Source organism: Lipophrys pholis (assembly GCF_963383615.2).
Source record: "Lipophrys pholis genome assembly, chromosome: 16".
NCBI classification, from domain to species: domain Eukaryota; kingdom Metazoa; phylum Chordata; class Actinopteri; order Blenniiformes; family Blenniidae; genus Lipophrys; species Lipophrys pholis.
The window spans coordinates 9,672,250-9,697,786 of record NC_137634.1 but is presented as its reverse complement, the minus strand read 5'-3'; the positions used below and the strand labels follow the sequence as shown (position 1 = coordinate 9,697,786).

Genomic DNA, 25,537 nt, shown 5'->3' with positions numbered 1-25,537 from the left:
GTAAAATTGTTTGAATCACTGTAAGAGTGAGATGGATTGTATCCGTTCCTGTGATAAAAAAATAATTCAGAAGTTGGAGAAATACATATATATATCCCACCATTGCCCCTGGTCGTATAGGAATGTAAGGAGAAATGCACCCTGGAGAGCTGTAATTTGCAAACCTCACATTCTAAATCAGTGTGTCTTTCAGTTAAAGTGCATATTTGTGCTAGAAGAAATCCTAGTCAGTGTTTCTTGAGATGTTTTGATAAACAAGATAACATAAGGTCACAGTGGTGTTTCTCCATACAAACTAAGTTCACCTTTGAATCCATGTGACAAATATGGATCAAGGTTTTTCAATGTAAAGTACAGGACAAACAATCTGTACACAACCTCAAAATATAAAAGCATTGTCACACTGTGTGTGTGTGTGTTTCGTCAGTGGAAGCAATGTTCAAGTAATTTTCGCAATTCAGAGACGATAAAAACACAATGTTTTTGTGTGTGCAGGAGATTACAGCCAATATTCTTTAACCGAACGTCACAGTTCAACCATTCATAGATCAATGCATCTTAAAGACACTCATTTCATGTCAGTGTATTTAATGTACTTTAGAGTCAATCAGATGGTATAAATCAGGTGCATCATCTGCATTGTGAAGGCTGAATTTAAACCCTCCCACACACCTCGATTCCAGCATACAAAACACAGGAACCTGAGAAAGACAAGTCTGTTATGGGGGGTTGGCAGGGTGTCTTACACAGCAGAGACGGGCTCACCTCTGATTTAGAGCCAAGTCCATCTAATAAATAACAGAATTCTGCAAACTAATTGGGAAGAGGACAATGATGTCAAGACAAACTGTTCAACTTGTGATTTTTGTGCCTTTTATACCTACGACGTATCCATAAAACAATCTATGTGAGAAATCTGAGCACAACGTGTTCCTGTTTTATCATCTGTTCCAGCGTGCTCATTAGTTTGTTGATTATATGTGTGTTTCTCGTAAAATTAAAGATTTCCAATGCCTCCTCAGACGGAATCCTTTCACCTCCTGTATTGTGAAACATTTGCAGGAAATATAACCAAACTGTGGCTGCAACTGTTGTTTTGTAATGCTGCATTTCTGTCTGGGGTGAAAGTCAACACATATCTGATGTGTTTCAGTACAGTTAAAAAGAAAAGACACATTGTGTCAGTTCACGAGGAGACGAACAATAAACTCTCAATGTTCTCTTTCACATAACAAATATTCAGCATCACATAGAATCAATAAAACTGTCGTAATAAAACCACGAGTGACCAGAAACAACAGAAGCACACTGTACTTGACATACATACAGATCATGAAGATATTGTATTCCTTCCTTCTGATGAGACAACCATCAAAATACACAAAACTTTCCAACTATAGAACGTTACTTTGTTTATCTCTGACAAAACATGTGTGTGTCAAAGTATCAGGGGAGTGGATTTGTTATCAGCGGTTTTGCTGGTCAAAGTGCGTCATGCTGAACTGTGAATAACCTGAGATTCTGCATCCATTCAAACTCACTTCAGGATAAACTCCGCGAAGGTAATGTATTATATTTTATGCTATACCGTATGAATGATTAAGACCATAAAACGACTTTTATGGTCAAACTTAGACAATGGTGGCGTTTGTGGTCGTCCGGCTTTTGACTGACAAAGAGTTTTCTTTGTGCACAAAATGATTGTCTGAGCGTTTGCCTGTGAGCTCATTCATAAGTAAGTCATTTGATCAGGCTGCTGCATGCCTCGCAAGCTTTCCAGAAGTCGCTTCCTTCCCTAAAGGAAGATTAAGACCTACAAGCAGAGGTGCTGATCACCAGAGCAATCTGTTCTCTACTGCAAATCCATCTATCAGACCTTCCATTGTTGTCTTTAATAAAGCACCCTTTCTCATCTCTACAGGCATGTAATGTATTATCTATAGCCCTGACCTTTATTGGAAGAACTCTTAGATTAAAATACTGACCATTGCTGTAAATTGTTCACGTGGCCTGCAGATTGCAAAAATGACAAAAGAAAAGACTCAGAAGAAGCAGATTCTGGAGACACTAAGTGTTCTGCAGTGGGTGCTATGTTTTCTCTTCTTAGGTAAGATCCCACCGCACTGCTACGATCCCTCACTGCACTTGACTGACAAATGACACTGTAATTCTCTCTGGGCTCATGTCAAAGTTAGTGTTTAACATGCAAACTCTCTTGTTGTTCACAAACGTCCACCCACAGGAATAGCTTGCACTGTCTTGATAGTGTATCTTATGTTTACCTCTCTGTGGCCGCTGGCCGCTCTGTACTTCGTTTGGCTGGTGTTTGACTGGCACACCCCTGAACGAGGTAAAGCAACACAAAGTCCTTCAGTATTTCACTACAAATAGTCAAATCATGAGAATCGATGTTGCCAATTCTGAATTACAAACTAATTCTAAACAAAATGGTTAACTCATGTTTTGTGTTGTTGATGGGCTAATCTCAGAACAAGAACTCGCTACGTATTGAAGGGTATTTCAGTGGAATTAGGGTGAAACTCGTAATCTGAAGTCAGATTATTGATGAAAAAATATATATATATTTAAATTAAGAACTTGATTTGAACCTTTTGTTAGATCTTTTTTTAGTTTTTAACTCTGAAGTGGGTTTAACGTGGGAACATGACTTGGAAAAACAGTGTCTGACACAATTTATCATTTGTGGATCAACCCTCAAAAATCTTTTTCTGTTTATTGTAGATCGTAACATTATTATGTAAATACAAACTGTGTAAGAACTAGGAATTAGTACAACTATTGTATTTAAGGCAAAATGCAAAATCAAGCAGCACTTGTGTCTGAGGGTCTGTTGTGTCCATCAGGGGGCAGAAGATTAAACATTGTGAAGAACTGGAAGGCATGGGATCACTTCAGAGACTATTTTCCTGTCAAAGTAAGTTAAACTTGTAGTATTTTCCCCAACATTTCTGTCTGTTATTATTTCGTATCTTTCCAACGCTTCGAACTTTTCAAAACTGGCTGTAATACATTTGCTTCACTTGTGTGTCCATTGTTTTATTAAGCTGGTAAGAAAACAGAGCTTTAGTTTTTCCCCACTAAATATCAAAACAGAAAATGTTTTGTGTACAGTTCACTGTCATTTTCAAACCCTCTGGTCTAAATTTTACCAAAACATTAAAGGTAAATAAGTTAAATTTGCCAAAAATGGGTTCATCCTGATACAACATATTGTGATTTTTTTTCTTCTTCTAATAGACAGATAAGGCCGTGCATCTGGTAGATGAAAGACTCTGCAATTAGCATTTTGCTTTGAAGGCTTTTAATCAGAGCACTTTGAACAACTCTTCATGTCAGATATCTGCAAGAAGCAGCCAACATGAATATCCACTGTTAATCGCTCACCCAATCAGATAAATTACAGAGAAACAGAGGTTTGGTTTTATGATCAACTGTTGAGGCCGACAGCAATCAATTATGTTAATCCTCTCGTGTCACTTTTCTCGCCCAGTTGGTGAAGACAGCCGAGCTGAATCCAAAGCAAAACTACATCCTTGGCTGTCATCCACACGGCATCATGAGCTTTGGAGCCTATAGCTGCTTCAGCACCGAGAGCAGCGGCTTTGCCGAGTTGTTCCCTGGGATACGATCCCGCCTGGCTGTACTAGCGGGACTCTTCAAGATCCCTCTCATGAGGGACTACATAATGGGTGCAGGTATTTACAGCATGTTCAACAACAACAGTGAACTATTCTGTCTCTTAGTCTGATCATTCTTTTACCTTAGGTCAGAATTGATTGAAGGCCCTCCTTTGGCACAGAACCAGTAGATTATTGATGACGCTGCAGAAGCATTATCTCCCATTTAAACCTTTTAGGGTTTGAGTGTTAAGAGATTTTTTATTTATTTATTTTTTAAAAGGTGTTTGTTAGACTGGAAATGGAAGTCAATATCTTACCCACCTACGAAACCACTTGGGGCTGTCACGATTACGACAAAGATCCATTTTCACAACTGGTATCTGGGCAAATTTGTATTAAAACCTTTTAAGATCATTGATGTAGAGAATTGTTTCCCAGCTGCGATCCATGTGGAAGTCTCCTGTGAGAAATGTGGGTGGCAACAACCTCATTCATCTAAAAAAGAAACATTAAAATGTGTTTTGTTTTTCTTCTTGCCTTTCAACAAACTCACTCTTCACCTGCCGACACGCGGACTTTGTTGTCTGATAAGGTGTTTATCCAGTCAGCAAAGCAAGCCTCCAACACCTTCTCTCAAGGAGCGGCAAAGGAAATGCCGTGGTGATTGTGATTGGAGGAGCTGCAGAGTCTCTGGCGTCCTCACCCGGAGTCAACAGGGCGGTGGTGAAGAGCAGAAAAGGATTCGTCAGGCTGGCGCTTCAGTTCGGGTGAGAACACACAGACCACGTGAAACAACTGTAATCAATGAAGGTTACTGTACTCACCACTAGTAGATGGACTAAAATAGTCTCTTATGATAATCCACAGGGCTGATCTTGTTCCTGTTTACTCATTCGGAGAGAATGAGCTCTTTGAGCAGGTGATTTTCTCCGAGGGCAGTTTTGGGCGCCAGTTACAGGACTGGATCAAAAAGATCATGGGTTTTGGCCCGTGTCTGTTCGTTGGGGAGCGCTTTGGAATCATGCCCTACAGGCGTCCAGTCACTATTGTTGGTAGGTATTTTATGAGTCCTTTCAATGAACAGCAATACCAATTAAATGGAATTTCTTCACATTCTCAACCGTTTACAGTGGGAAGTCCGATTGCAGTTCCTCAGCTGATCACGCCTACCAAGGAGGAGGTGGACCATTATCACACACTTTACATGGAGGGTCTTTCCAAACTGTTTCAAGAACACAAAGTCAGCTGTGGACTTTCAGAAAGTCACAAGCTTGAGATCATTTAGTTTGCACTTGGATAGAAACTCCACTGTTATTTTCCTTTAATGAGAATCTTAAAAACGGGACTCATGTGACGGGCCTCATCTCCAACTATACATCAATGTTATTGGTTTCTCTGTTCCAACTGTAAATAACAGTATTTGTGTAACAATTAGTGCAGGTAGAAGTATTAAACATGTGTAGCCCATTATGTGGTCTGATAACTAATGTGTCACAAAGTTCATAAGATTTAGATAACTGAAATTAATTATTTCATCAACATTTTGTCTTCTACTTTTGCATACTTGTTGAATCTATGAATAAATTGTAATCATACAAACTTTACTGACCCCCCTGAACCACTATCCATTCATCTGTTTCATGAACTGATCCCAGCTGACTGTAAAAGCACAACACACTTCGAACAGAGCAGTACTTCACCGCCAACTTGTGTAGTCGTAGTTATGCCTACTTCCTGTGTAGATTTCCTCATCGTCTTCCTCTTTTAATTCTGACTGGCTGCCTCTCTGTATCATTTCACTGAGCCGACCTGCCTGGAGTCACACACAATCATTAACTGAATATTTCATTTACTACATCTGAATGGAGTTTTATTACAACTTTATTGAGGACCCAGTTTACAGCAGTACACAAGTTTATCCTAATTGCCCAATAATTACAATAAATTCAAATACTTGAAGAGAAGAAATGACCCAGCTCGTCAGAAAAAGCAAGTGAAACACGTCACTGGTAGAGCGAATGAGGATGGCGTGAACCTAAAAGAAGTCCATATCATCCGGTGCATCCAAGTCACGATACTCAATGATGTTGCGTGGATCCCCTCGTGACATTCTGCCGTGGTTGAAGGTCAAAGGAGAAAGATAAAGAGAAGAGAAGCGCTTAAACATTTTGCTTTGACGTCCTTCAACAACGGGAAACAGAGAGTACCAATAGCAAAATAAGAACTAGACGTACAGTAGTCTCACCTGATGTTGCGTGGCTTTCCCAGATAGCCACCCTGTCCACGGAAGTTGTCATAGTTTCCTCTGCCTCCTCCATATTGGTTGGGAGGGTAAGAGGGCCCAGCTAACCAAGAGAGATTGAGATTAAAAGATCAGAAAGCTGGAGAAAATGTTTGTTTAAAAAAAAAAAAAAAATCAATAAAAATACTGCTCCTATAAGTAGAAAAGCCAGAACATACCACCATAGCCCATCAGTGGTGGACGTGGCTGTCCAAAGCCCATTGGACCCTGCGGACCTTGAGGGGGAAAGGGCATGGTAGGAGAAAGCAAACCTAAAGGACAAAACGAAACACACAAACAATTATCAGTCCACTATTCTCCCTGTTGCAGTGCATAATCTATTCACGCAGTCTTCAATGTATTTATTGTCGATGAGACAGAAATGTTCTGACCTTGACCGGGTCCAGTGAGCGGAGGAATCTTCATCTCTGGCAACGACGGTCTCTTAGCATCCATGAGGAAATTGTTAAAAAAAGTCACCTCCTTTTTCACCTCTTCAATCTTGTCGCCATGCTTGTTCAGGATATGCTTTCGAACGAATTCTGGTCCCTTGAAAACCGATTTGAAGACTAAATTATAGATGATGTACAATCCAAACAACAGAACCGTCAAAACAATATTTCACATGTGCTCACCTTAAACTTCTTGCCGCTCAAAGGGCAGAGCCATTTGTCCTTTCCCAGCTCTTGAGTGTTGGCGGACACAAACTTCTCAACTTCCTCTTCTGGATCCTTCCGGCCCATCTTCCCTGCCTCGTCCTCAGAAAGGACTTCCTTCAAACTAAACAAAGGCAACAACTTTTCCTCCATCATCTTCTGCCACTGTTGAACTGTTGCAACAAACAAGACAAAAAACAAACAAGAAAGATGATTCAAAACAGGCTTCAAACTAATTTGATCCGGGGGCTACATACATCTCGGTGGGTTCTAACAACAAAGTGTGGCAAAGTAAAGGTTTAGACAATTCCAAAGGTTTCTATTGGTTTGAATGCATTATCCAAAATTTCACATTTAATGTTATATGTTTTTACATAACCTGGACAAACACATGAGAGATAAGTAGAATTTTAACATTATACACATTTTAACAATCCAGAATGCCCTGATCGGATATAAAACTACTCAAACTATCAAAGTACAAAATACAAAGATAAGTGGCAACTCTAAGGTGGACAATCAACTCAACAATTAAACTGACCTTCTCCATTTGTGATGCGGTTCGGAGGAATGGGACCGCGGACATGGATCATGCCACAGCGGTTGGGCATTTCGTCCTCACTTGGGTATTCACAAGTGTTGTAGTAGTCAATGGAGTGCACAACACGCAGGTACAAGACCAAACGGTCCAAAACCTAAAAATAAACAGAAAAGCTTATTTTCCCCCGCGAGATCGGTGTTAATATTTCTAATGTCTTCAAATGCAATGAAGACTGAAATGGTAAAACTTGCATTTTCTTTTAAAAGAGTAAGCAATAAAAGGGTGAAATAACAGAAATCTGAATGGCTGCTCTTCAGACCTTGGCCAGTTTGTCGTCCTTCTCCACGGTTGTCTCAGTGGGGTGTCCTTCTTTAGCGCTCTCCTCAGGATCTATTCCGCTGCTGGAGCCAAGCAGCTCCTCCTCCTCAGCACTCACCTCCTCTATCAGGTAATCAGTGATGTTCTTCAGGATGGGGTTCTGAGCCGGCAACTTTTGAAATCATTAAACACACATAAACGAGTACATCAGGTTGGGAAAAATCAATGCTAATGATCAAACTGCACGCACACAGACATAAGCAGAAAGTAGTATAATACCTCGTTGCTCTGCCCGTCTTCCTGCGACTTGACACTCCACAGGTCGCCTTTTTCATCCAGGGCATGAATGAGCTTGGCAGCCAGCTTGATGTCATTGCGGAGCACCTGCTTGTGCTGAGTGATACCATTAACATTACGCACCCTGCGAGCCAGGTCTCTGTTCACCCCCGGTGCCAGTTCACAGTCTCGCAGCTGTGAAGGGAGAGTGTCGGGTAAAACACACTGGTAATGGCTTCGGCTGCGATTTTGGAGATTACAGTAAAAAGGAAAAGGCCCATCTGACGCTCCCCGAGCAATAGTTCAGAGCACAGCCAGGATTCAGTAACACACGGCCAGTCTGACACTGGCACGTTACAATAAGAAGCACATTACAGACAGGCTACAGTATTTGTTGAAATCAGTGATAATAAAATTAAGAATGAAGACACTCACACGAATGTTTTGAAGGTTCCAGCAAACCTCTTTGATGTTGGTACTCCGGTCAAATGTCACCCAGCAGCGTCTGAAAAACCTGATCAAGCACACGTTTCATTATGAAATCGTCTGTGTCTGGTCGTGGAAGCAACATCAAAAATGTTGGGTGTTTTCAGCCAACCTGCGCTCAGGATGGGGGTCAGATAAACAAACACGCAAAAATCCAGGGTATCGACGACATAACTGGGAAGAAAGGAAAAAAATAAAACAGGAGGATTTGAAGACAAACTCGTCAGTGAACGCAGTGCTTCCACATATTCAAAGACAATTCCTCGCAAGTTCCACTCACTGCAATGATTTCAGCCTTGGAAATGGTGGGCGCAATACTCCTCATGAAGAGAGAGCAAGTCCTGTGGAGAGGCCGTGGTCTCGGAGAATCATCTTTTGGTTTCTTTTCTTCTTTCTTGTCCTCCTCAGAGTTCTCCTTTGGTTTCTCCTCTGTGACATTGGAGAAGAGACATCTGGCGTTATGACAACCTCTGCAGGTAATGATTCATGGGGAGTAGCACAACAATTTCAATCATTCTTAAAATGAAGAGAGTTTGTAATACTCGTGAGATCTCACCTTCTCCCTCTTCTTCGTCCTCGTCCTTGTCTTCCACCTCTTCCTTTTTCACAGGTTTGTCAGAGCAGTTGGAGTCAGAATCTGAGTCAGAGTCGCTTTCCGAGGCGCTGCCTTCATCATCACTGTCTCCGCTACGCTTCCTTTTTCTTCTTGGCTAATGAGAGAGAAAAAACACGAGAACAATCAGGGATGTTGGTAAATATGCATTACTCATTAGCAAATAATTTCAATAATAGAAGCAGCACCAACTTTTTTAGGCTCGGGCATTTCCTCTTTGGCAGCTTCTTTCTCTGCCTCCTCTTTCACATCCGCCCCTTCTGCGGTTGCAGCCTTTTCTGTGCTGGCAGAGTCGCCCTCCTCCTGTGGCACAGTTCACAGATATTAACATAACGCTCTTCAAAAGTTTAAATAGTCTCTAAAGAAAATGAAGTGCACCTTCTCGGTTTTGTCTTTCTCAACCGAGGGCTTGCGATCGCCTCCGGAGGCTTTGAGGTCTTCCCTCTTGGGAGGTTCACCGACCCCTAAAAGAGGTGGCGGCTTCTCCTTCTCTTCTTCCTCTTCAGACGGCATGTCCAATATGCGAAGATCATGATCTGTACCACCTTCCATTTTTATCACAGCTGAAAGTAAACAAGAGGGCGTGTGGTTCAGGAAACAGTTCCGTTTAATGACTTGAATTGTGAAAGAAACACAACACCGACACGAGCAAATACCAACAATCGTCTTGACTTCTCAGGTCGTACCTGCATCAAGAACCTTGATGATGGCCGGGGTCTGTTCAATGTCCAAATAGACATTATCGAACCAGCCGTTCTCCATCAGGAACGTAAAGACGTTCAGACGGTTGTGCAGGGCGCTCTGGGCCTCTGCTTTGAGTCGGCTGGCCTCGTCTGGGTGGTATTTGGATCTGAACCTGTGTCCAGAGTTGGGGGTCCACAAAAGAGTGGGGAAGGAATGAAGGGGGTTGGAATGAACGGGATGCAAAAGTTAGAGAACAAATACGAATTATATTTCCATGTCACAATTTAAGGCTTAAAGTAGCAATGACAAATTTGATTGATTTGCAGCTTTTTGTCAAAATCACGATTTCAATGCATATTTTGAATCTACACGAACATGTCAATTTGAGTATGTGTAACTGACTTAGTGTTGCATATGTCCAGACTGTATTGTGTGCACTGTAAAGCTTAGTCTTCATGTTCTGTATACATGTTAGGACTGTGGTTATAGTATCTAGTTGTACAAAATGAGGAGTTTGAGAGTAACTCACCAAATTAAAGAAAAAGCACAATAGAGGTTATCAAATTAAGCATTCACATATTCAGAATGTCATAAAAAAAATGTTTATCATTGAGTGGACTACAGTTACCTTTTCTTCTGCCAGTTTAATAACAAATAAATACAGAGAAGGGGGATTTCTTCTGTGAAAATGCGCTCCACTTCAACCCCAATGGTGTGTCTGTATGCACACAAATTCGGTTTTGGGATTCGATTTGATCCAAACATAAAAAGAAAACCGTAAAAAAAGAAAAAAAAACTCTCCACGTGTGGAAGACTACTTGGCTGTCTATCTAAAATTCCTGTTACTGAGTGTCTAAGAGCAACTGCATTGTGCGCAGTGCATACCCTTGCTATCTAAGACCGGTTCTTGCGGATGAGCTCCACGTTTGCATGTCCTGAAAAAAATCGTCGTCGTGGTAGTAAAAATGAAGGGAGGAAAAATGGGTTATGTCAAATCATAACGATTTTGCATGACACCTGTGAAATAAGTGTAATAAACATTAACAAACAGAACACAACTGTGAATCTTGTGCGATGTCAAATAAGAAAATCCACCTCCCAAAAACATTTCTTCTGAAAATGTTGAATTTTGAGGCGAAGCAAGAAAAGAAATATACTTAATTTCAGGGTGTCAGCTAATAGGGTTTTAACAAAAACAATTAACTGATTTTCTTTTAAATAGAAACACAGTTAAAAGTTTGCCTCGGGTCCAATTTGTTATTTCTTTCAACTGAGAGTAATTCATACTCATGTTAGCTGTGGGTTGATTTTCTTATTTATTCACTGTAACAAAAGCTCCTGGTCCTAGTTTGTGGGTTGAACTGGCCTAATGCATCAAACTGGAGTACAGCACTTCATTTATTCAGCATAATTAATTTTTTTTTAGGTCAAGCACTTTGAAGCATAGAGAAGTGTTTAATCTTATATTATCACATCCCTTCTTTATAAATATATTGGCACTTATTTACTAATGCAAATCCAAATTTTGTCAGGAAAAATCCCACCGTAGGACCAGGATCAGCGTAACAGATTCATATCATCAAAGCAGTTACTTTTAATGAAAGCAGCAATATGAGATGTTAAACTGGGAGAAATCTTGACTAACAAATCTCAGCTAAAATGGCTAAAACAGAAGAAACACTACTCTATACTTAAAAACTATAACTACTTGTGATTACAGCTCGGTAATAAAGGCAACAAAAGTCGTACCACTCTTCATCTTTATGAGCCAAAAAGAAGTCCTGCATCTGTTGTCGGCGGAAGTCAATCTTGTACTCATTGTAGCGTTTGACAGCTTCTGTCTCATCCACAGAATCATCCAGGGATATCAGAAACTCCTTAAAGCTCTTCATTATTGGAGGAGGGGGACCTAGGTCCATGTCATGGATGTTGCCAAGCCTAAAACAAGATATAGTGTGTATGAAGCTTTATATGGAGAAGAAAACGTTTGAAAATATGCTATGATTGGAGCTGGTAAGACTAAATGGCAAAACAAAATAAAATACAGTATAACAGCTTATAAAATGATAAAAGAATGTGACAGAAGTAGTGAAAAAAATAGTGAGTTAAAGTTAAACCTTCTTTTTTAAATCTAAAGTTTTCCAGCTAGACATGCCTTCCTCCTGCAATCACAGCCTCCTCAGATGTTAAGCTCTAAACAACAGAGGATCATATTTACATTTTCTCAAAAGTGGATTTATTTTGCAATGAACCACATTGAAGGGGAGCTTAAAATCACCTACTTGTGTAGTGACCTCTTTATCTCATAGAGTTGTGCCAACTATACCATACCATCTATATTTACAAAGACTAAAAACTATAAAACAGATAAAATCAGATCAACGTCTCACGCTGAGTCGATCATTAACGAGAATGAGAATTCAGAAATACTAACCCTCTAACTCATACAAACCCACTATCAATTATCTGCCTGTATGTTTCAACTCGTAACCTATTTGAAACTGTGGACTGCCCATGTTTGTTATGCTGACCCAGTTTGCTTGAAGATTTGGACATATCAGTCATTAAAATGTTGTTACTACTACTACTACTACTACGATCCCGCATGATCAGTGAACACATTTCTGCTGTTTAAGCGCAGGGGTCTGGCTTGTTCTGGATTGTGAATAGATTTTCTGGGATGATTGTAACATTACAATTTGGGAACAAAATGTAACTTTCAAACCGAAGCTTAGTGACTCACCTAGCTTGGATAGGTATTCCATGATGAGGCTGCATGAGGTGGAGGTCTGGATGACCCCAGTGCTGCGGTGGGCCATAGCTGGGACCTCCTCCACCACCACCCCCACCGCCACCACCACCATAACCCAGGTCATATCCACCACGGTATGGATCGCCACCATGATCATCCCTTTTGGAATTCATTTAAAATAAGTAATACAGCTCTTGAAATAACAAAGATGCATGTTGTAGCTGCAGTGAAACTGCGGCAGCTTCTCTCACCAGTCTCTTCTCATGCGTTTCTGCTGGGGACTCATGTCATGTCTGGGAGGGGTGAACCTCTCCCTTCGTCCTCGGTCATAGTCCCGGTACTCTCCTCTACTACGACGCTCTCTGCCCCTGTCCCACTCCCTGGGGTGTGGAAAAGACAAACATTCGCCAAACACGGAGCCACACTGGGGGTTTAGTGCATTTAGCCAGTGGTGTGTGGACAGTCACAGTCACGTCAGATGAGCCAGATCAATGTTTCTCACCGGTCGTTCCAGTCATCTCTGCGTCGGTCCTCTCTTTCTCTTGAACGGTCATAATCACTTCTCTCTCGCCTGAATTTGTCTCTTCTCCTGCGGTCGTACTCATCATCGCTGTCTCCCATCTGGAGAAAGAGAGAGATCCATTGTGAAGAAGGTGGCACATGCCGTTATTATAACGACTACACCGCCAGAAAAGATCGTTTCTGAGGTTTTCTGTCGCGTTTCAATCGATATAGAGGAAAAGAGTTACGGTGTGTTGAAGCTCTGTTATGCGTACATTGCCGCGAGGTTGGTCTGTTGTTAGCACGCCAGTTAAAGAAAGCGTGAAACCTCGTGTTTGCGAATCACAAAATCATACTTTGCACATCAACGAGGAAAAGACTCTTCTAGATTAAACAAATGGTGGAAATCGTTTAAGGATCGCATTGTCACATAAGAAGCTAACGCTAGCTTGCATGCTAGCGACATGAGCTATGTTGAAAGAAAGAAGACAATTCCAACTATTTTTGGACTACCGGGCAGTGTTTAGCCAAAGAACAGATTACACAACCACAAATGAGTTTAAACTCAGCCTCTAAACTCAAATAAAAAATAAAATACCTTGGAAACAACTTAGGTGAACAATACTCGCGCTCGTTTGCTTCCCCGACGTCTTCACGTGTTCTTCTTCGTGACGTTTCCGATCGGGTGCCCAACGAAACGAATCGGAGCACTACCGCCACCTATTGCTGAGGAGTGAGAGCAAGAAATTCCACCGGCAGGTTTCCTTTAACCTCTCTGTCAGGTTAAATAAATAATTCTATTTGTCAATTAATGTTCTGCTCCTGACGATGAATAAAAGATAATAATGGCAAAATAACGTTTGACACTATCAATATCAGATGATAATGGTAAATGGTTTAGATAGAGATATTCTAAATGTACATTATACAAATGCAAATAGATCCTGGATTTATTTGGAGAATATGAAACATCCAAACCCCTGAAGTTGTCAGGATAGGTTTGTAAGCATTCCCAGAGTCAGAAGCAAATAAGGTGATGCAGTTTTTATTTCCTACTCTCCTCACCTGTGGAACAAATTCCCTGAACACCCGAGGACTGCTGACACACCAATCAGGCTTTAAAACCCTACCATTTGTTCATCCTTTCCAATTAATAGTAGATTTAACTTTTTTTTATTATATTTATCCAAATAAAGCTTTTATTATGTATTATGCATTTCTTAATCTTTGTTTTAATGCATTCCATAGTCTCTATTGCTTAAAATGAAGATCCATAATCATATTTTTTCCTTTAATTCCTTGTAAAGCACTTTGAATAACCTTGTGTCTGAATGGTGCTATATTAGTAAAAACTATGAACAAACAATTACAAGCAAGCAAATGAAAACAATAAGAGTCACATCCAAAAAGATTTCATACTCAAGCAATAGTTTAATTTACAATATTTGATTATTTTTATTGTACAGTTTTATGGAACAGTAAACTGTTGAATATATGCTTTTTTCATGCTTTTCTTTGTCCTTGCTCTGAACTTTAACTGGTGCCTCATGTAATCCACAATAGTATGTGGCCACACTTGGGAAGCTTCCTCTCCACCCACTGGAATAAATGCAGATTCCACTTGCAGGAAGTCATGACGGCCATCTTTTGACCCAAAGACAAACGCTTCTCTGGGTGCACTACGGGTCTTCGGAGGAGTGGAGGCGATGTCACGGTGAAGACTGTTCACAAAACCCTGGAGAACACACGAACCAACACAGGCAATAAATCAGTCAATCAATACATTTTGTGAGGTCAAATGGCAGTGCTTAATAAACAGTCGGAATAATTCAATCCTTTTCTCCTGAAGAGCCAGTGTGCAGCGATTCACATTTCACAGTCACATTCACTGAAAATGGAGACTTTTATCTATTATGTACGACTGTGGATGGATGTGGATGGATGTGGATGCCCTCAGGCATCAGTAGTGCAATGGTGAACAGATCAAAGCAAAATTCACATGCGTTACATCGTGGGGACTCAGGGTGCATCACTACTGGATTCCTTCTCATATAATATGAGTCATTTATTCATTGTTTTAAATTACGGCTCCACTTTGCATGTCAACACAACAAAGAATGAACTGAATTGGATTTTTTAGGGGAGAGGAAGCAACATATAGTTTTACATGTAAACTGTTGATCAATTTTTCTAATATATTTTCATTTATCATATACAAGTTATTGCATATAAAGTCAAATACCTGTTTGGTCTTGGTTGGCAAGAAATCTAAATAAAGATCAACTAAACAGTGCTAAATCATCATTAATACATGGACTCTGCATGAAAATGATAACAGACTGTTATGTTACCTTTTAATAACAGCTGTTGATAACGGTCACACAAAAAAAAATCAATGAAATGAACAATTATGCACTTTACCTCGTGGTGGTCTTGGAGGGTCTCTGTGGAATCCAGCAGGATGAATATATTTACAGTCAAGTAGAGCAAGACAGAGGATCTCACAAAAAAATAGTATGATGGCATATTTTGTGAAAGCTGCTCCGGCCGAAAAAAACACAAAGTTTCTAAATGTGTGCTTCCTGATTGTAGGACACCAAACACAGGGTTGATAGTTGTCGCAGTGATTAAGTCGTTATAGGTGACGTTGGTTTACTGTGCTGTGATTTATCACTAAGCCCACGAGGGGCAATGGCAAAGAAACACACAAGCCTTTAGTCACACACATGAAATAATACAGCCAGAGGCTGACCTATGCACAGCTACCGGCGTGTGGAGTGAAAGGTTTATTCAGCTCTTATTAGACAGGTCCTTTTCTTCAAAACAGCAGGTGACATAATTAAGGTACATGAAATGGTCAAACTGAAAAAGGATTAAAGAACTGAATTCATCAAATGTGAGAAGTCTTAATGAATAACCTTTACACGTAAGGGCAGGGAAATGCATATTGCTCTGTAAATAATAATAATATGCGGCTATATCTGGACCAACGTATCAAACTGTGTGTAGGTATAGGAGATGTGTGGCTTTGTATTCGCATGTCCGGCCACGGTGCAGATGTGTCACTTATCTAACGCAACAAAAGCATGTGAACAGGCAGGATGTAACAAAACAAACTGAGCACACACACACATCGCCTGCACAGTCCCGCACATACAAACACATATAGAGTGAGTCATACATTGACATGATGTTTGTTCTAATGGGCTGTTCAATTCAGCACTCATTAGGTCATTACAATAAGATCCATGAGCATAAGTGCAATTAATAGCACTTCTTCTGAGGTGAATTCTGTTAGGATGGAAGCATCCTTAATATGGATTGAAATAAAGAAAACATAACGGAATCACGTGATCAAAATCTGTTTGGTGGCTCTCAGTCATCAAATAACAATAAGCGTATTTCAAATTTATTCAAGTAAGCTCAAAACGGGATATTATTTCTCATGAAATGGAAACATTTCTATAATATGATATCAATGAAAATACTGTATGTTTGTAAGAATTGCAAATGATGGTTTCTACTTTTGTTTTTCAAAATGTGACACATCATTTCAATCTCAAGAGTTTATGAGTTTACTTTAGGTGTATATTCTGCTGTGAATGTTTTCAGTGATTTTCACATCAATATGTCCTTCATTCAGCATTTTTCTTCAAACTGACCCGAATGGCAAATAAACGTGATCTTGAAGGGTCAATCTGCAGTTTCTATTGTGAAGTTTCACATAAATCTTCTACACTGGTCTCAGCTGTCTGTTACTTCCTCTTTTATGTGGGTTAAGGTACTTTATCAGGTTTTAGTCAGTGTTTTACTATGTGCACATCCTGTATTCAGTGGGCTTTTTTAACTTAACCTATGTAAACAGTCACACAGTGAGATACTGGTTAATGGCTGACAACAAGGATATCTGTGATTTGCGTCTCGGCTTCGGGGCCAACATGCGTGGAATTTGCATGTTTTGCCAGTAAGTAGGCTTTTTTTTCCTTCCCACGGCCAAAAACACACACACATCTGAGAGTAATTGGTATATCGCTCCCAAGTGTGACTGTGAGAATGCTTACCAAGATCGCCTTCAGCAGCCAGAATTGGATGGACAGACTGATGCTAGTAACTTCAATCTAGAGTATTCCTGACATTGAAATGACGACGAATTGACTCTGTAATCAAACAAACCAACAGTGACTCATTAAGATTTCAAAGTCATTTATTCTTCCACAGATCTTACATCAAATGCATCTTTCGACAGACTTGTTTACACACCCTAAAGATTCTCAATCCTGCTTTAAACATGTAAATTACACTTGACACGGTACATTTAATATTTAAGTGTGATAATCTAGGCACGGTCTAAAAGAAAGTCAAAAAGAAGAAAACGTCTGGGATTATATTTTTCTCGTTTGCTTTTGTCAACAGTCCCTGAAAGTGAGACATTATAAAGCAGGAAAAAAAGGTACAGTACAAAAGATAGCATATTGTAAATAGGAAAACTGTTGTTCTATTTTACAATACAGATTATTGCCGACAAGTCCCAATCAAATCTTAACAGTGTGGAGTCTTCTAGACAATCAGCAGTAAAACATAAAGGTGGAATGTGTGGACTTTGCAGCCCTGCTGAGTCTCCCGTGTTAAAAATGCAATTTATCAAAAAAAAAAATAATAATTATCGTCGGAGAGAGAAATGTATATACACAGGATGCAGTGTTTCCTCCGTCATCATAAGCACTGTGCAGATAAACGTAAAGCTGAGGCTGAGGCTGTACAAGCGGGGACAAGATCTTCTCCTTCGGACTGCAGACTGGTGGTGGACTGGAGAACAGACCACAGAGGAAACACTGACGCCGTCTGTACAACTCCACGTAGGTGGGGCAGTGAATAAAGACTCATTTGTAAAGTGCTTCAAACGAATCCTCACCCAGCAAAGTTAGTGTCGATAAAAATGTGCATTTATTCAGGGGGCAGTGACAATTATCGGCCGCGAGCGACTCAAAAAGTTTCGTACTGCTCGGCCTACGCGGACGGTTTTTAGTTCCGTGACCATCTAAGCTTATCCAACATCTTTAGGTGCAAATCAAGCATTACTACGCCGGCAATCAGTGACAACACTCAAACTCAAAACTGCACAAACACAGGGTTTCTGTTACTTGCTTGTACAAGTGGAAACAAACAGAGCAAAGCTATGGGAACAGCGGACAAGAGGAAAGTTTATTCACTCTCAGCATTAAAAGGACCAGTGTGCAGGATGTGAGGCCCTTTTCGCCTTTAACAAGTGCTCATTCTAAGGCAACAAAAACAATTAGTTTTTTCCAAGATGAACAATAAAATAAACAACAATAATTTGACATAATAGACTTCAGCTCTGCCAGTAGATCTCCCTCAATCCTGCACACTGATCCTCCCAATTCAGCTCGACAAGAAGAGGGGGGGGGGGGGGGGGTTGCCAGTCGTGTCCCTTCAAATTCCAAACATTTAACACAGACATGTACTTGAGGGCCAATGTAAGGCAATGCTCCTTTATCCCACCAACGCCACCACCAAGGTCCCACAATTCATAGCATCCTCAATGATTAACATAAAACAAATGAAAACAATAACAAAAATCAATTGAATGTTTACAAAACTACAGTTTACAGATATGGAAAAAGAAGTAAAAGATGAACGAATCACTTATTTCCTCACTATGTTGTGCATTTACATCTTGGCTGACCGGTTCTGTTGATCTGTTTCTTTTTTCTTGTTGCCATGACCCGAGTTTGTTGAATTTGAAAAAACTGGATAAAGCTACGAATGTTGTTCTAATCAGCAACAATGTAAAAGCAGCTGAAACATCAATGTAATAGCCTACTATTCTGAAAGTCTCGGTTAAAGGTGTGAAAAACAAAAAGCTAATTTAAAAAAACCAAAACGGTTAAAAAAGGAAAGCACTAGAGAAACTAAAGGGATCAAGAATGAAATGAAGACAATCCTTCAACGTGTTACTTCCTTGTTGAAAATAATTATCAAGACAACAACAGAGCATTCAATCTGCACTAAATGCAGCAAATGCTGACGATCCACATTCGGGATGATGGATTTGGCTACACAGGTTTCATCTACAGGAGTCACACTCTTTCTTAAAAAGACATTTTGCTTTTAGGCGGCAGCTCGTGATCATTTTAGGTGGCATAATCAAATTAAAACTTACAATACACACACACAAAAAAAACCAAAAAAAACGAAGTCACGGGTAGTAGGGTGACATGAGTGTGTTGAAGTGGACTGATTTTGGTAAAACTCATCGCTGCGAGTGCTGCATCGGCTTTGACACTTAAAAGTAGATCTCATCTGGTTGGTTGTAAAAAGATTCTGTTACAATCGACAAAGGTGGCAGGTTTCCTAAATGCCTTGCTTTTTAAAGTAACGTTGTGCGGCACACCCGATGGTAGAAACACCCAACCTTTTGTTTTTTGTTAAAACTATTCAATCTCGTTAAAGCTACGCAACAGCCATCAGATCTCCACTGGATCCCTACCGATGAGCTGAGCGGTGTCATCCTCCGTGTAGGGCCTGTCCTCCCCTGTGTCCTCGTCGCTTTCTGAGTCCGTCTCCTGTGGGGAGTAGTAGCCTTCGTAGCCGAGGATGGGCGAGTCGCAGTGAGCAGGAGAGGTGAGGCACTGGGCAGTGGTGGTGGTGGTGGTGGTGGTGGTGGTGGCGGTGGCGGTGGCGGTGGTGTTGGTGGCTGAATATGCCGCCGGGCTCCCCACCGGGGACCCCGGGTTGGAGGGCCGGAGCAGAGGGGTGCGCTCCGAGTCCGCGTCGCCCTCAGTCCCTTCTTCCTCTCTGCGTCCCCCGGCCTCCTCCTCGGACTCGGACTCGGAGTGCTCGGGGTTGTTGCGGGTGACGCGCTGCTTGCACACGGGGCACGTCTTCTTGGTCTGCGTGAGCCACGGGTCGACACATTTGCAGTGGTAAGCTGAAAAGCAAAAACATGAAGTGATCAGACGAGACGATTCAAAGGATCACGACACCTTCACTGAAACTCATACAAGCCTGGAGTGAATAATTGGAAGCATCAAACAAAATGATTACAGTGTGGCTCCGTTATGTCAAAGATCCACTGTATAATGTTATGTTTATATTTACAGGACTAATACTTTGCAAGTAGCACCTGATGATCAATTACACTAATAACAATGGGACATTATGTATGATCTTATAGCACAGCATTAAACATATTTACCATGTGAACAAGGTAACACTCGGAGCTTGTCTCCTTCCTCATACTCATCCAGACAGATGGCACAGACGTCATAGTCATCACCTGATGCACAGAGAAAAAGTTTGAATAAGTCATGGAAATATGTAAATGAAATACCAAAAAAACCCACAAAAGAGGCTTCACAAGGTTAAAAAAAAACAACCCAACAACATTTGTCCATAACCATTGAAATTGATTCTTTGTTTCCATTGAACAAAGTAAGAAATGTCTATTCACTTCTTCATTCGTTTTTTTCTCTTCTCCACATGAATCGTCACAAAAAGTCATTGTTGCAACTTGAACCATAAACTGCTTGTTTTTCAAACCTGGACGTACTTTTAATGTTGCAACTAGGAGTGGAACCAGGGTAGCCAGACTCAAGGTAACCACAGTTGTCACAAGGAGGAGGGGAGAGACACATATCCAGTAAAAAAAAAAACAACACCCACACCCACACACACACACACACACACACACACACACACACACACACACACACACACACACACACACACACACACACACACACACACACACACACACACACACACACACACACACACACACACACACACACACACACACACACACACACACACACACACACACACACACACACACACACACACACACACACACACACTAACTCCTCACCTTTAGTGAACCTGTGTGTAGGAATCTTCTTGAGTTGTTCCTTGGACAAACGATTCTTCCTCAGCCTTTTTCGGTACTGCAGACATCGTATTGTCTGCACAACCAAATCAAAAGAGTTACGGATGACAGCAGACCTCAGTGACATTCAGCACACATCAATATAAAGCGACTAATCATAAGCTATTCTCAATTGAACAATTGTAAACTCACGTTTAATTACTTAACACGGACGTCATGCACACTTACCAAGATGATACACATCACAAGAATAATCATGCCAACTACTCCAGTGAAGGGAATAAGGTAGTATGACAATGGGAAAGCAAACTCTGGCTTGAGGATGACGTAAGACCTGCAGGGAACAAAAAAAAAAAGAAGTAATACGTCATTACAAAAAGTCAGCATGAGTTAATCTGTACTGTTGTGATGCCGACTAATAAAGGTTGGTCTGATTGTAATGTATACGTAATCCTAAAGAGATGATTATTTTCCTTACCCTTGTTCAGGAATTAAGAATTTTCGAAGAATTTGCGAAGCATAGAAGCTTGTAAATACAGAAGGGATCTCAATCTCCTCTGCAATAGTGTCTGAGAAAAAAGTGAATGAGTGATTATTTTGAAGAACTTAGTTAAAATAAACTTGAATTTTTACATATTCAATAAACAAATAAAAAAAATACCGTTGCTGTAGTTCATATTGAGGAGAGTGTCCGAATACATGTTGTGAACGATTGCAGCATCAAATCCAGCTTGTTGTGCGTGCAAAATCTGAAATATAGTTCTTTTTATGAGTGGAGATTGAGTCAGAAACACTCACAAATATTCAGTGTCAATCGCCACTGACCTTTATATCAAAATTGCAGTCAAAGCGTCGAATGAGAGCGATAACTTTGGTGGTGTTTGCGTCATAAGATGGTGGCAATGGGGGAGGAGGGTCCATGGGTGTGCAGGCATTTAGAGGACGGGACACCACCAACATTCCCTGTTGGATAGAACAAATGTATTCGTGAGAAATGTGACCAATGATTTTGACTGTGTGCACTTGTTCAATGCTCTGCTCTCACCATTAATCCCTCCTTGGGAAGTGGAGATCCAAACAAAGCTGGCAGGTCCTCAAACAGCATGGAAGTCATATTGCTATAATGCTGGTGAACAATATGTGAAAGAATAACTGAGGTTAGGACGCATTTAAGAGACGACAGCCATAGACAAACTGTACCGAAATCCGTCACAGCCAGTCTGACTTACAGCATATATATACGCATGTGTGGGTGAGGGGACAAATGCGCTGCAGAGAACCAGTGTAAGGACACTCAGTCGAGTTCCTACGAGCCACACGTCCGGATGTGCCATCCTTGGGTTGATTACAGATGCACTGAGGACAAAAATCAAATGACAGCACATTGTGATCAGGCGTAATTAAGACAATCAAAGAGAAACTGTTTCAAGATATAAACTGACACTGGTGTAGTGGTTTGATTACATCCAAGCATCAACTAAGGCTCACCAATATGCATAACCACTGAATTTTATAGTTACAGAAACGCAAAAAAAAAACCAAGCAATTGTTTTGGGAGGTCACATGATTGCATTACATTGTGAGGAACAAAGTTGACAACACTTTGCAAGAAGACATTTAGTATACTGTACTAAAAGTTTACAGTATTGGCTTTTAACTAGTCTGTTCAGGATAGTCATCCAACCAACTTATAGCACAGCTCCTGAAAGAAAATCACTTTTAGATGACTAACATGATTACAAGACGCACTGAGGCTCTTTGTGGCCAGATTTCTACATTGATAGCATTCGAAACTTTGACTCAATGGGTTTTGTGAAATAAATCTTAAATTTTCTGTCTTACGCTTAATATATGTTCAACTTTACGTAAAGTGAGATGATGAATATCACAATAATTTGCTTGGTTTACAGAAAAACATCCTCATTAAGCTTTACGGGGTCCCAGTACTGTACTAACAGTACTGTTAAATTTTGGAAAGCCATTTCATGTACATATACCCTTTTCTTGAACTTGGTACTGCATTGTGTTTGAGGAAATTCCAATCCGCACTAGTAATACTATAGTATTTAACTGTTCAACTTTGTTATGTACGTTAAAACTATATATCAATCTTTTTTCCTATGGAAAACCTGAAGCCTGTGCACATCAGGTGAGCAAAATACATCCAGTCAGATGGAAAATTTTAAACAATGTTTAGTTACAAAACAAATATTTTCAAGCAGCAACTATTATTTTAATCAAGATAATCATCTCTGCATGTGACTACTTGAGATAAATCTCGTAAATGTTTTCTGCCTGAGTTTGCTTCCATTATTGAAACAGACTAAACAAAAATTAAAACAATTTTCTTAGTAATAACTGGAAAACTAGAAGTAGAAGAATTGCACATAACTGGATATGCATCTACCACTCTGCATTGTTCATGTTTCATTTTTGAAGTCTCAATGTATGATTGAGAACACACTTGATCTCCGTTCCATGTTTACGTGACCTGGTTGCAAGTCAAGAATGTGGAGTATTGGACGACAACAGTTAACTATTAACTCAATCCACCATCCCAACTTTGATTAACGCGTAGTGAACTATACTGTGGAATAAATGGTTGACGCTGTTGTGGCTGCCCTGACAAACACAGAAAAAAGAAACACTCTGCTATTGTTGCTTGTGTCGCAACTCTCTGGGTTTACTACGGTGTTTCCTCATTACCAAGCAGTCGCTTCATTTCAGTCGTCAAGATTTACAAGAGCAAGAGCCACTAGCCTGCAATCGGTTTGTTATGAGATACATTTAGTAAAAAATATATATATATTAAAAAATAAACGTGCAGGAAATCACTTCTAAATCGTCGGTGTCGTTATTGTAGACATACCTTATTATATCCGCAAGGGTTGTAGTCTGGTTATTCCAGTTGTCCCCGTTGGTGTTTAAAAAAACATGCGCCGTTCACTTCTCTCTTCTTAATCACGTTAATTTCTCAACATTTAAACACCTGAACTAAAAAGCGTCAAAAATGCGAAGGATTAACTTGGCGCTAGCTGCCGTTTAGCTAGTCTTAGCAGCTATTAGATAACAGTTAAGACAACAATGTCTCCGTGACAGATCACTATGTATCATTCATGTCCTTTAATACACCGTTTTACAACAAGTTGGCAACATGAGATTAAAAAATAACGTCCCACGAGAAGAAAACACGGCCGCAAAAATGCCAAGTTTCGGCCAAGTTCCGTTAGCTCGCTGCTGCTAGTGTTGTTGTTATTGCTGCTTGTGCCCTGCTTCTTCTTCGTAGCCCCGCTGCACAGTGACTCAGTGGCAGGTTGAGCCCACAGCGCCATCAGCGGCCAGAAGGATAAAAGACGATGATGGAAGAATGGAAAACAACAAGTAACTATGTGTACATATGTACATAAAGCAAGTATGAAGTAAAGAGATCACATGTAGATTGCCACTTGCACAGCAGAAAGACCAGTTTCACCGCATTCATATGACAAGATTGCAATCAGTTAGTTTGCACTGCAGCATGGACAGAACTACCTGTTATTAAATCCAGTGAGGACGAGGGAATTAATATTACATACAATGTTACATTGAATGACTGCCGAGCAGCCACAGCTACAGCACCATCCATCAGAGTCCAACAGATCATCAAAAACACCCAAAACTCACTGGTATTTGGTTATTATGCCATCTGCTTTCAACGACTGCCCTCAAGTGGTTGAAATAAATCGTGAACCGTTAAACTACACAATGCAGCCTTTTACACTGTTGGTAATCGACTTTAGCTGAGAGATTATGATTGCATTAATTCGGCTGTTACAGTACAAGGTTGAAGGTAGAATAGGTTCCAAACATGGAACTGGTGGTTCGTGGGCCACATGTGGTCTCTATCCTCTTTCTGTGTGGCCCATAAGACACTTTCAAGTTTTCAAGATTTACAAATGTTTGGAGGAGGAACGTTATTATATTTGAAGCAGATATCAATTATTATGACACAACCACACACACACTCACTCAGCACAGAAAGGCCTAGCCCAGATTGGTTTGTTACTGTTTTCTTTTTTCTTTTTACTTTTCTTTTTCTTTTTCTTTTTTTTTACTTCCCCTTTGTGGTCAAATAGCACAATCATATCTTGCCCTCCAGGTAAGGGGGACATTTTTGTGGCCTTCATAATCAATCATAATAAGACTTACATGGAGGTGTATGTAATGATAGTTACAGTAACTTCACCTAGTTGACCTTGTGTTGACCTTCACGTGGCAGACCACATCTGGAAAAGACTTTACAGGAAAATGTAACTTTCTCTCATAAGGTTTTCACTGAATATTATTATATAATGATATTAATAATTTTCCAGTTTTGGTATATTTCAGGATGCTGCCGCATAAAATGATCCTGAAGAAAGGCCATTGCCTTTCTTGATTTCGGAGTAATGGCTGTGATGCCACCTCACACTGATTTCTCTCTTGTGATAGGAGCCACGGGGCCTGTGGAGCAAACCCTCTTCTACAAAATGTCAAAACCTTAATCTCTTCACAAGGAATCTGTGATGTCCGTTCCTGTGGTTACTCTGTCATGAGGGGTATGTTGACTGTGTTTCTCATCCCTGACATCAGGGGAGTCACAATTTTTTGTTCAGCAGCCACATACAGATCAATTTGTATCAACTGGATCAGACCAAAACAAGCATAACTTAAAAATACCAAAATAAACACAAAACACGTCCCCCCCCCCCCCCCCCCCCCCCCAAAAAAAAAAACTAATTAAAAAACAAAACATTAGATATTGAATTTGTTTCCATTTTAAGCATTTCCATTCTTTTAATTCTGAAGAAATAAAAGTGCAATCCGGAATTCTACAATGACCCCACTGTGTGTCTCCTGAGAC

General features: G+C 40.3%; 3 protein-coding genes across 5 annotated transcripts; 1 reads left to right on the top strand and 2 right to left on the bottom strand.

The window, feature by feature from the left end:
• The first annotated feature begins 1,510 nt into the window (after nucleotides 1-1,510).
• Nucleotides 1,511-5,244, top strand: mogat3b (monoacylglycerol O-acyltransferase 3b). The gene is made up of 8 exons (XM_080483065.1): nucleotides 1,511-1,562; nucleotides 2,017-2,107; nucleotides 2,243-2,350; nucleotides 2,865-2,935; nucleotides 3,512-3,716; nucleotides 4,234-4,408; nucleotides 4,509-4,693; nucleotides 4,772-5,244. The coding sequence occupies exons 2-8, from the start codon at nucleotides 2,026-2,028 to the stop codon at nucleotides 4,924-4,926; spliced, it is 981 nt and encodes a 326-aa protein (XP_080339191.1). The 5' UTR covers nucleotides 1,511-1,562; nucleotides 2,017-2,025; the 3' UTR covers nucleotides 4,927-5,244.
• On the bottom strand, nucleotides 5,208-13,436 carry srrt (serrate RNA effector molecule homolog (Arabidopsis)). Of its 3 annotated transcripts, XM_080483064.1 has the most exons (21): nucleotides 13,348-13,436; nucleotides 12,751-12,869; nucleotides 12,500-12,628; nucleotides 12,240-12,407; nucleotides 11,246-11,434; nucleotides 10,125-10,431; nucleotides 9,499-9,668; nucleotides 9,191-9,375; nucleotides 9,005-9,115; nucleotides 8,756-8,909; nucleotides 8,480-8,628; nucleotides 8,312-8,373; nucleotides 8,149-8,227; nucleotides 7,717-7,908; nucleotides 7,439-7,609; nucleotides 7,120-7,273; nucleotides 6,558-6,751; nucleotides 6,315-6,471; nucleotides 6,102-6,194; nucleotides 5,887-5,986; nucleotides 5,208-5,752 (listed from the first exon to the last, which is right to left on the bottom strand). In XM_080483064.1, the coding sequence occupies exons 6-21, from the start codon at nucleotides 10,259-10,261 to the stop codon at nucleotides 5,677-5,679; spliced, it is 2,184 nt and encodes a 727-aa protein (XP_080339190.1). In that variant the 5' UTR covers nucleotides 10,262-10,431; nucleotides 11,246-11,434; nucleotides 12,240-12,407; nucleotides 12,500-12,628; nucleotides 12,751-12,869; nucleotides 13,348-13,436; the 3' UTR covers nucleotides 5,208-5,676. The 3 variants fall into 3 exon arrangements, with proteins under 3 accessions (XP_080339190.1, XP_080339188.1, XP_080339189.1); XM_080483062.1 differs by lacking the exon at nucleotides 10,125-10,431; XM_080483063.1 differs by lacking the exon at nucleotides 10,125-10,431 and having other exon boundaries at nucleotides 5,488-5,752; nucleotides 5,876-5,986.
• Nucleotides 13,437-16,937: 3,501 nt separating this feature from the next.
• Nucleotides 16,938-23,932, bottom strand: rnf167 (ring finger protein 167). The gene is made up of 10 exons (XM_080483622.1): nucleotides 23,525-23,932; nucleotides 21,885-22,011; nucleotides 21,701-21,781; nucleotides 21,481-21,618; nucleotides 21,317-21,404; nucleotides 21,134-21,224; nucleotides 20,884-20,989; nucleotides 20,638-20,731; nucleotides 19,966-20,046; nucleotides 16,938-19,698 (listed from the first exon to the last, which is right to left on the bottom strand). The coding sequence occupies exons 2-10, from the start codon at nucleotides 21,987-21,989 to the stop codon at nucleotides 19,235-19,237; spliced, it is 1,248 nt and encodes a 415-aa protein (XP_080339748.1). The 5' UTR covers nucleotides 21,990-22,011; nucleotides 23,525-23,932; the 3' UTR covers nucleotides 16,938-19,234.
• Between the last annotated feature and the right edge of the window lie 1,605 nt (nucleotides 23,933-25,537).

Excerpts from the sequence above, each read along its gene's own strand:
- mogat3b (XM_080483065.1), top strand. The coding sequence starts at position 2,026 with ATGACAAAAGAAAAGACTCAGAAGAAGCAGATTCTGGAGACACTAAGT. Across the intron at positions 2,108-2,242 it reads GCTATGTTTTCTCTTCTTAG|GAATAGCTTGCACTGTCTTG; the intron begins GTAAGATCCCAC and ends GTCCACCCACAG. Across the intron at positions 4,694-4,771 it reads GCGTCCAGTCACTATTGTTG|TGGGAAGTCCGATTGCAGTT; the intron begins GTAGGTATTTTA and ends AACCGTTTACAG.
- srrt (XM_080483062.1), bottom strand. The coding sequence starts at position 12,869 with ATGGGAGACAGCGATGATGAGTACGACCGCAGGAGAAGAGACAAATTC. Across the intron at positions 12,408-12,499 it reads AAACGCATGAGAAGAGACTG|GGATGATCATGGTGGCGATC; the intron begins GTGAGAGAAGCT and ends GAATTCCAAAAG. Across the intron at positions 5,753-5,886 it reads GGAAAGCCACGCAACATCAG|AATGTCACGAGGGGATCCAC; the intron begins GTGAGACTACTG and ends CAACCACGGCAG.
- rnf167 (XM_080483622.1), bottom strand. The coding sequence starts at position 21,989 with ATGGCACATCCGGACGTGTGGCTCGTAGGAACTCGACTGAGTGTCCTT. Across the intron at positions 21,405-21,480 it reads ACTGCAATTTTGATATAAAG|ATTTTGCACGCACAACAAGC; the intron begins GTCAGTGGCGAT and ends ACTATATTTCAG. Across the intron at positions 19,699-19,965 it reads AGTGTTACCTTGTTCACATG|CTTACCACTGCAAATGTGTC; the intron begins GTAAATATGTTT and ends TTTGCTTTTCAG.